Raw genomic sequence first — 10,414 nt, 5'->3', positions numbered from 1 at the left:
ATAGTGTGTACTTGTAATTTATGTTTATCATCTCGACTATCCTCTAAGTTGTATCATTAAAATTAAAGTCAGTGTATATGGAAACATAATCAAAAATAAAATTATATATATACATACATATATGTGTATTTTAACGTAAAAATCAACAAATTCAACAAATTGTATTTTTTCTGTGTGGAAAGTGAAGCTTTTATCTGGGCACCAGATGCACCCAGTAACCACTCTGAGGAGTCAATTGGAAGCCGCGGGAGTCGCTCATCAGATCCTTGACAGTCTTAGGTGAACGTTCGATCCTGTACTTTAGCAACAGATTGTATATCATAGCCTTGGCCTGCATCAGAGCATAACGATTGCCTGCATCGAAAAGTAGTATTAAAAATAATGGATTTCGATTAAAAACTCTTCTAAAGACTTACCAATGCAATTGCGAGGACCCGCTCCAAAGGGTAGATACGTATATGGCACAATGTTGTCTTTGTTCTCATCACTGAAACGCTCTGGGTCAAACTTCGCCGGATTGGGGAAGTAACGATCATCCCAGTGGAGACCACCAATGGGAATGTTAATGCGGTCGCCTTGCTTAAACTCAAAGATGACGTTGCCATCGTCATCCTTGAGAGTGTAATCCTTGGAACACAAGCGATCGGTAGCAGCAGCTAATGACCACTTTCTCAAAGATTCTGAGACAACCATGTCCATGTATTTCATCTTCATGACAGCATCGTAGTTAAGTGGCTGACCCTTCAGTGATTCATGGACTTCTTTGATTTCCTCGTAGAGTTTTTGTTGCACATCTGGATTTAGTAGCAACTCGTAAGATGTGGTGCAAATGAGGCTGGCATTATTCTCGAATGCAGCAAAGAAGAAGATGAAGCATTGAGCAACCAGCTCATCATCAGTCCAATTTTCCGATGACTCCTTCTTAGCTTCCATAAGCAACTGAATCATGTCTGGCCTCACAATGTTGTTCTCCTCCCGCTGCTTCATGGTATCGACAACGAGGCGTATGAAATAATCGGTCTTATTCTGATCGAAGACACTGAATCCCAAAAGCTGTTGCAAAAATTAGAAATTTAGCAATTAAAATTATCACATACTTTAGAAGCTGTCTTACCTTGAAAAGTTGAGGGAAAGTGGCTGACAGTAAAAATTTGTATATAGCTTTGCCACGGAAGAAGGCAATAGATTGGCCGATCTTAAAGAAATCGTTGTTAGGTTCCTTATAAGAGCTAACCTTTAAACCGAATGCTGTTGTGGCAATCAAATCATTCGACAATCGGTTGCAAACTTCCTTCATCTCCACCTCGAAACCTTCGCCTGACTTAGCAGCTGTTCCCTTTTCCTTCAGATGATCCATACACTCGGCAAAACTCTCGTTCATCAGGCTGAACATGGTGCGCATTTTAGCAGCTGTAAATACTGGAGTCAAAGTGTTTCTCATGTGCTTCCAGCGTTGATCCTTCATTATGCTCAACATATCATTGACAAGACGCTCCTTGGTGCTGAAGAAGACTTGATGATTCGGAAAGTGATCGAAATCCTTGATGGTTATTTTCTTAATAATCTCTGGATCGTTCAATTGAATAACCGGAGTGCGAAAGTTGAATAGGCCCACGAGTTTGCTGTGATATGAATCTATATTTAATTTTTAGTTACTAAGCATACATTTGACTTTACTCACTGTTGCCTTGTGCGTGCATAGAACTCTGCCATAAGCTTTTGAAACGAGCATCTGGCAAGAAAGATATCAAGGTTATTGCCAACGAGAGGATATGGTTTCTCGAATGGCAATCCACGCTTAATAAATTCATCATGGCCAGCTGTTAACCATTTGTAGGCCCATAAGAAAAGCAGGCCCACAATGGGTAAAACAATAAACAGATCCATATTCGTGAAATTGAATATGACCTTGAAAAGTGCGGCAATAATAACTGATTCCAAACAGAATGCTCAATTCGAACTGAATTTCATTAAATGAGCTAACCCGCTTTTATACGTCGGCTCTCTGTGCTTTCAAACATGGAACATATGTACATCCATATATGTACATCCATTATATACCTTTATCTATTCGTTTGTAGATTGGGTTTGTCGCGATAATGTGCGCACTTGAATCGCCTAGTCTCAAGATCGAGGCAACAACAAAAAAAACCTGTTTAGAATTTGTTGATACTTTGTTATTTTCAAATGTTACTTTATTCTGCCGGTAGAACGCACTCTCGCACAATGTTCTCAAAGCTCTACTTGGAAGAGCCAATCAGAACTTTTCGACTATCTTATACTCTTTGTGCTGTGTCAAATTTAGATAAGAGTGTTTGTTGCTATTTCTGAATCATTTAACAGGCATTTTATTGAAGATATCAATCAATTCATATCAATATAATTGAAAAATATATTATACAAAATTAAAAATTTTCAATTACATTTATTTGTTTTCAATACACTGTTGCTAAAGGGTATCAGAATGGTTAATTTATGATACTTTTTCTCCTTGGTAAGTTATGGCTTTAATCATTGTTGAGCATAGCTAAATTTAATTTAAATAATATGTATAGATAATAAACGACTATACAATGCCTCACCCTTAGCTTTTCCCACGTGACTCAAGTGCTCGAACCCCTTGAGGTACTTATAATTGATAATAAATCAGTACATTTGAAATATGTTTTATTTTACTACAATACGATAGCAAATTTATTGAATTCAAAACTTTAAATGTCCCACTTGTTTTATCAACTACTAGCATTTAAAATAGTTTGGTAAAGAGCAACAAATCGTCGTTCTTACACATTTATCAATTGCTGCTAGTTAAATAGATGACGAAATCGAGAGAGCTGCTCTCTCATACATATATGAAACTCTCTGTTGATTGTTGACAACACAAAATTGAGAACACTCATTTAAATTCCCTGTACATTAGTTTGTTTATATATAAATTCATTTTATGCGTTAAAAATTCTCAGAATCTACCTACGCCTAAGACCCTTTAATTGGCGGGGAAATTACTTGATTATCTACGCACTATCGATTGAGTTTAGTTAAAATAAATAATAACTTTATTATCTATTAAATGTAAAACAATGTAATAACCTATACATTCATATAGTAATTGTATATGTAAAGATATAAAGAAATATACACAAAAATCTAAAATTAGTTTAGTACCATGCAATTAAGTCTTCTGACAATATACCACTTGAAGCTTTTAATGTTTTGAGTTCAAGAGGTGCTCCAAAACAAAAGAGGTTTACCGATAAGAAAAAAGAAAGAACGATTTTAAGATAATAGTAATTTTTTTTACTAGCAACTGATAAAATAAATGGCTGATGCAATGCTCAATAGCTCTTTGCCAATTTAATTAAGATAGGTCAGTTTCTAAAATGTTAATTGTGTATTCTTATTTGGTTGATAACAAATTATTGTTGCCAAACAGAAAGTTGCTAATGTGCTTTATAGATAAGAGGACTACCACATTATAGTCAACTTTTGGGGATAGTTTGTATATAGCTTAAAGCATTCATATAAGGCCATTGATCTTGAGACAACTGGGAGCGCTTGTTATATTCATATGATTAATTGAATTGCAGTTGGAATATGACATTCATCAAAACCTGATTCTAGTTGGCCTTTCTTTCAATTTTCACGCTGATGTAATCTCTGAGAACTTTATGCTTCAGTTGAGCTATGCATATTATTCACTGTAAAACTATGACATAAACTTCTGCCGAAACAAAACAAATAAAACTAGTCAAGAAACCGCTCAACATTTACGGTTTGAATATTTTAGCATATTGACCGATACCTACCACATGGAATACGTCTTGAATAGGCAATAGCACAAAGACAAACCTAATACAAAGTTGGAGTTGGCAAACGTAAACGTAAACAGTTAACACAGCAAATTAGCCCCGGGCGTTGTAGCAAAATGTGTGTAATTAAATATTTAGTCGGTTTGCTTAGCTGCCCATCGAAAGATGGACGTTTACTCGACTGCTTCGTTGCTGGAGTTTGACTCGCACATTTCGAATTTAGAAATTTACAAACTGCTCTTGTCATGTGTCGCCAGCAGACAAGTTGAGTTGATTATAGGGGAGAAGCAAGTACATTTAAAGTCCATGACATGCTCAAATTTAATGTCGGCAAACAAAACAATTTGCAGCTCTTTATAATAATAAAATATAATTAAAGTGTTGAATGATTGCTTTATTTATTTCTGATTTAATATAACCTAATCCACCAATTACTTATTTTATTATATACTAACTATAAACTTTTACCAGACAGCTATTGCTTTGTATTATCCAAAAAACAATAGGTTGGTAGTTGAATTTTAGTATAGGTAACATATAAGTATCTTAATCAGTCTTCAAGCTGATAAAGTCTATATGCGAATAAACCCCATACTGATTGTCATCGTCATCTTCACAAGTGTTAGCTTTGTTAAATTTATCGCGGCACAAGATGCACCCAGTAACCATTCTTGGGTCCCAACTGGAATCCAACCGAATCGCTCAACATATCCTTCGATGTCTTAGGGGATCGCTCGATTTTATACTTCAGCACCAAATTAAAGAGCATTGACTTTGCTGTCATCAGAGCGTAACGGTTACCTGCCATCGTAAGTAAATAAATAATTATTATAAATATTATTTAGTTAAATTATAAATGCTCACCAATGCAGAGACGTGGTCCCGAGCCGAATGGAATGTAAGTATAAGGTAAAATTTTATCCTTGTTTTCTTCGCTGAAGCGTTCGGGATCGAATTTATGAGGATTGGGGAAGTATTGCTCATCCAATTGAATACCAGCAATTGGCACAAATATTCTGTCACCTTTCTTGAACTGAAACACCGTGGAACCATCGTCATCGCGCAGTGTATAATCCTTTGAGCAAATACGATCCGTGATCGGGGCCAAAGCCCACTTTCTCAAGGATTCCGACAAGACCATGTCCATGTATTTCATCTTCATGACCACTTCATAGCTAAGTGACTTCCCATTCAGTGCATCATGGGTTTCTTTCACCTCCTCGTAGAGTTTCTGCTGCACATCCGGATTCTGAAGCAACTCAAAAGCTGTTGTGCAAACTGATAAAGAATTGTTTTCGAAAGCCGCAAAGAAGAAAGTGAAGCACTGAGCCACAAGCTCATCCTCAGTAAAATCTTTGCCAACCTCCTTCTTGGTTTCCATAAGCATTTGAATCATATCTGGCCTGACGATATTGTTTTCCTCGCGATATTTCATTGTGTCGATGACAAGTTTGGAAAAATAATTAATGCTCTTCGGGGGTAGAACTTTGAGACCCAGTAACTAAAATATAAAATTGCCATGTTAAAAAGATATTATTCTACAAAATTAATAGATTTACTTACGTCAGCTAGCCAGGGCAATGACTGCGCCAACATGAATTTGTAGAATGGCACGCCTCTTAGGAAGATAATCGATTTACCAATTTCATAGAAATCATTTTTGGGTGATTTGTAGGAGTTGACCTTCAGACCGAAAGCAGTCGAAGCTATAATATCATTGGACATTCGGTTGCACAATTCCTTCATCTCCAATTCGAAGCCTCCGCCAGTCTTGCCAGTTGACTTGCCCTTTTTGTCCAAATGTTCCATGCACTCAGCAATACATTCGTTCATTAGGGGAAACATGGTGCGCATCTTGGATGCGGTGAAGGAGGGCGACAGAGTGTTCCGTACATTTTTCCATTTCTGATCGGTTAAGGAGCTCATCATTTCGTGCACCAGGCGTTCTTTCTTCGGGAAAATCGTTTGATGATTGGGAAAGTGATCAAAGTCCTTGACGGTAACTTTCTTTATAACCTCAGGATCAATCAAAATAATAATCGGTGTAAGAAAGCTGAAGAAGCCAGCTAGTTTGCTAAAATATTTAATCACTTTAGAAATTGTAAAACTTGAATAAAATAAGTAAAAGTGCTTACTGTTCTCTATTGCGGGCATAGAACTCAGATAGGACCTTCTGAAATGAGCCCCTTTCCAGGACGAGGTCCAGGTTATTACCCACAATTGGCAAGGGTTTTTCATAAGGCAATCCTCGCTTTTCGAATACATTATGGTTTGCAGTTATCAATTTGTAAAGCAAAAGCAAAACCCCCAACACAGACAATATAGTAAGTAATACCATTTTAATTGTTCTTAACGATTTTCTAGTTATTACGCGAACTGTTCAGCTGGAACTGAATGAATGAATTGTAGCTAGGCAGAGGGCTTGCTTTTATAGTCCAACTATATGTAAAAATTTAAGAATTATCAGTAAAAGCATCGATAGATAAAGCACAAATTTTGCTGAATAATGTTGGGTAGGCAAGACTGAAAGTCCCACAGCATGTGCTTCTTAGTATCTTGCAAAATATAAATTTATATTTAATATGTTAGTACGTCATTGCACCACGCAATAACGAAATTGATTGGTGCATTCTAAACGGTTTTGTTAATATTTCCAAATGAACATCAAACTATATTACAAACTAATATACCCACCATGTTGATTATGCGTTGGTATTATAGTAAGTGGTATTAGTGGTGGCAAAAAAAAAAAAACGTTTACCTAACGTAAAATTATATGAAATTTTACATTCATATTTTAGTTTCTCGTTGCATAAAGTTATATAATATAATATATATATAATATATATTTAATAGTTTATAGAAAAAGCGACAAATTTGCGTTTGTCTTTTATCTTCGTTACAGCGTTAAAGCATTCTAATCAACTTAAGCTCGAAGACTGTACCAGTTGCCTCATTGAATATGTGCCGGTATTTTGGAATGCAATAAAAGACATTTCAGTTATTTTGTTAAGAGCCTTCGAATCATTAAATTTAATCATTGATGTGAGAAAGTTGAAGAAATTATGAATTTCAATGCTCACAATAAAATAAATTGAAAACCTAAAGGCAACTCACTTTTTTAAGAATTACCGTCCATTATTCTTAAAATAGATGAAAAACAAAAAATGAAATTATAAATAAATTAAGTTCGAACAGTAACATTTTAAGAGTATTTTCTAAGTTTTGGTATCAAATATCGGAGGAATATAAGCCTTTATCACTCGCTGTTTTGATTGGCTACCAAAAAGCTGTTGAGCTATCTCCGCACTCGTGATATAAAAACAGAGAGAGCACAAAAGTTTACTACACGGTAATATCTATGCGATTATAAAGTTATCAACCAACTGATAATAATTTGGCTGATGAAATGCAGCACGTGCTTATTAAATATTCGATGGATAGGTAAGGGTTTCATGCTTGAATTCAGTATACACATATTACTAGTTTGTTAAAAAAGGTTTCACTGAATTTATAGAAGGGCCTATATATGTTTTTATTCATTTCATATTCGTATACTGATTATCTTAATGTCAAGTGGCGGACAATGTCAATCAATCGTTTCATTATTTCACAATGCCTTCCCGTGGTAGCGATAGCAATTCAAGTACAGGGTATTTCTCCGTTAATCATTGTTGCGGATATGTAGTATAAGTAAATTGAAAGCTAATTTATTATATTTCTGATAACACATTTTTGCCAATACATTTTATGCAAGCAAAATGTTGCAATTTTCCATTTCTTATATATGATAAAATAAGAAAATACAAACAAGTAAGAAAGTTACAGTTGAGTGTGCTCGACTGTGAGATACCCGCTACCCATTTTTAATAAAGGCAAAATATTGCGGTATTATTTTCAAAATACACCGAAAATACCAAACAAATACTAAAAATATACCAAATAGTATGTTTGGTATATCGATATAGTACACTATTCAAAATATACCATATACGGCACAATCGACCAGATCGTCGGCCAAAGCAACTAAGACCCCTAGTAAGTAGGCGTTTTTGCCCATACAAAAGTATTTCTTTAATAACTTCCACAATTTTTATCTGATCGCAATCAAATTTTCAGGAATCATAACTACTATAGTAATTATTGTATATACCATACGCTTGTTATTCGATTTTTTTGATTTGCGGGGGCGGAAGTGGGCGTGGCAAAAATTTGAAAATCTGCGTGCAAACATAACAAATGCTGTCGAAAATTATAGCTCTATCTCTTATAGTCTCTGAGATCCAGTGTTTCATACGGACAGACGGACAGACACACAGACGGACATGGCTAGATCGTCTCGGCTGTTGACGCTGATCAAGAATATATATATCTTATAGGGTCGGAGATGCCTCCTTCTACCTTTTACATACATTTGCTGCCGGCACAAAGTTATAATACCCTTCTACCCTATGGGTAGCGGGAATAAAAAGAAGGAAATTTGAAAAGTAATTTAAAATTTGTAAAGATTTGGTAGAAAGTATCTAGTGAACATAAAAATTTACCATTCGCTTTTTTGATTGGCTACCGCTAAGCTGTTGAGCTATCTCCACACTCATGATTTAAAAAACAGAGAGAGCACAAAAGTTTACTACACTGTAATATTTTTAGGATTATAGAGTTATCAAAAAAAAAAAATAATAATAATAATAATAATATGGTTTTTTTGTGGCTTTATTAAACATGCAAGAATTCAGAATACAAACAATACTATTTTCGTTAAAAGGTTTTACTGAATTTATAGAAGGGCATACATAAGTTTATATTAATTTCATATTCGTATAATATTATCTTAACGTCAAGTTTTGGACAATGTCTTTTAATCACATCATTATTTCCCAATGCCTCCCCGCGAAAGCGATAGCAATTCAAGTACAAGGTATTTCCCATTTAATCATTGTTGGGATCTGTATTAATAAGTGAATTGAATGCTGATTGATTATATTTGTGATAACTCATTTTTGCCAATTTATTTCATGCTAGCAAAATATTGTAATCTTGGATTTCTACAACATAGAATATAAAAGTACACAATATCTATAAATGTAAGTGATTTGGCTCGATATAAATAACAAATACACATTTGCAGCGATAAGAAAAATGAGCTCGACTGGCTGATATCATAGCTTATAGTAAATTTTTAACTTATTTGTTTCTTTGGATCAACGTTCGGTTAAATACATATTAATTATTTTCATATTAACAAATGGTCTATTGATGCAGAAAAAGGTTTTAATAGTATCAATTATTTATTAACTTACATATATAGAATTGGATTGAGCGACCACAGTTTATTCGCAAGTAGTTAAAATGCGCAGCACAATTATTTTTTTTGGAGTTCTCTTTCTATGGATAGCTTTCAGGCTATCCTACAATGTAAGAAAAATTGTAAGTTACTCAATAAACTTTGAATTAATTAATATTTTTTCACAGGAAGCAATTGTATTTAAATTCACGAACGCAATTTGTGAGAGCTACAACGAGTCTTGGTTCGTTATACACAAATGTCGGTTAAAAGCTGTAAATCGAACAGTTAATACAATGAATTTAAATGGTACAGTTTTACATCCGGCTTATCGTATTGGAGTACAACTGCAAATGTTTAAAAGGGCTAATGGGTACAAGCCTTGGCTGTTTAATATCCACCTTGATGTGTGCAGGTTTGTCAAGTCACAGTATAATCCTTTTGCAAAAGTTGTTTTCGGCCTTTTTAAGGAGTTTACCAACTTTAACCATTCCTGTCCCTATGTGGCAAGTATTTTGCGTAAATTATACCCTGAACCAATACAATTTTATGAATAACTCAATAGCAACTTAAGTTTGTAATTTATTGGTGCAGGGTATTAATATATAATATGCTAATGATTGCAAATACAATACAATGGTTATTAACAGGGTCATCAAATAGTCGAAGGATTTTACCTGAGGCCGAAATCATTGCCGCATGCCATTCCATCTGGCGATTACTTATTATCCATGACATGGCATTTTGACAAAAGACCACAATTTATAACGAAAATATATTTCGTTTATATGGAAGACTTGTAAGCTAAAAAATTAAATAAAAAAAATAAAAATATATACACAATAGGTTTTATATTTTTAGAATTTATATATATTTAAGAATAAATGAATTCGAATGAGCCAATATAATATAAAATTATATAATATATTTATCACAGAATGCGGTTTGTTGAATTATTAAGATGTGACTATTTGTATAACCTTTAGTGCTCAGAGATACATATAGAAATACATAGAAATACATATCTACTGCCATTAGCATCTGAATGATACCATCCATCTGAAATATTGATCAATTATTTGAAGTTCCGATTGCACAACTGACAAATAAAAAATTGTAGCGATAAGCACAACGAATTTATTTTGAAATAAAGATGTCAGTTTCTTTTGGATATCATATATATACAATAGAAATATATGTATGACTAATTCATTTTTGTAGATCAACAGTCGGTTGAGTACAAATTAAGTGCTTTGATATTAAAAAGTGAAGTCTATTGAAGCAGAAAAAGCTTTTAAGAACTAAATGTCATTATTAAGTG

At 34.1% G+C, this 10,414-nt stretch overlaps 2 protein-coding genes across 2 annotated transcripts; one reads left to right on the top strand and one right to left on the bottom strand.

The window, feature by feature from the left end:
- Positions 1–96: 96 nt before the first annotated feature.
- LOC117566663 (uncharacterized) lies at positions 97–6,180 on the bottom strand. Its single transcript, XM_034246208.1, has 9 exons — positions 5,945–6,180; positions 5,373–5,883; positions 4,674–5,310; positions 4,459–4,610; positions 2,583–2,628; positions 1,682–1,949; positions 1,115–1,622; positions 417–1,053; positions 97–354 (listed from the first exon to the last, which is right to left on the bottom strand). Exons 1-9 carry the CDS (start codon positions 6,145–6,147, stop codon positions 191–193), a joined length of 3,126 nt encoding a protein of 1,041 aa, XP_034102099.1. The 5' UTR covers positions 6,148–6,180; the 3' UTR covers positions 97–190.
- On the top strand, positions 4,657–9,896 carry LOC127565727 (uncharacterized). The gene is made up of 4 exons (XM_052005741.1): positions 4,657–4,707; positions 9,118–9,224; positions 9,282–9,599; positions 9,744–9,896. The coding sequence occupies exons 2-4, from the start codon at positions 9,159–9,161 to the stop codon at positions 9,894–9,896; spliced, it is 537 nt and encodes a 178-aa protein (XP_051861701.1). The 5' UTR covers positions 4,657–4,707; positions 9,118–9,158.
- Positions 9,897–10,414: the final 518 nt, after the last annotated feature.

Source organism: Drosophila albomicans, chromosome 3 (genome assembly GCF_009650485.2).
Source record: "Drosophila albomicans strain 15112-1751.03 chromosome 3, ASM965048v2, whole genome shotgun sequence".
Lineage (NCBI taxonomy): Eukaryota > Metazoa > Arthropoda > Insecta > Diptera > Drosophilidae > Drosophila > Drosophila albomicans.
This window is presented reverse-complemented; position numbering and strand designations above follow the sequence as displayed.

Excerpts from the sequence above, each read along its gene's own strand:
- LOC117566663 (XM_034246208.1), bottom strand. The coding sequence starts at position 6,147 with ATGGTATTACTTACTATATTGTCTGTGTTGGGGGTTTTGCTTTTGCTT. Across the intron at positions 5,311-5,372 it reads CATTGCCCTGGCTAGCTGAC|TTACTGGGTCTCAAAGTTCT; the intron begins GTAAGTAAATCT and ends TTTATATTTTAG. Across the intron at positions 1,054-1,114 it reads CTTTCCCTCAACTTTTCAAG|CTTTTGGGATTCAGTGTCTT; the intron begins GTAAGACAGCTT and ends TTTTTGCAACAG.
- LOC127565727 (XM_052005741.1), top strand. The coding sequence starts at position 9,159 with ATGCGCAGCACAATTATTTTTTTTGGAGTTCTCTTTCTATGGATAGCT. Across the intron at positions 9,225-9,281 it reads CTTTCAGGCTATCCTACAAT|GAAGCAATTGTATTTAAATT; the intron begins GTAAGAAAAATT and ends ATTTTTTCACAG. Across the intron at positions 9,600-9,743 it reads ACCATTCCTGTCCCTATGTG|GGTCATCAAATAGTCGAAGG; the intron begins GCAAGTATTTTG and ends GGTTATTAACAG.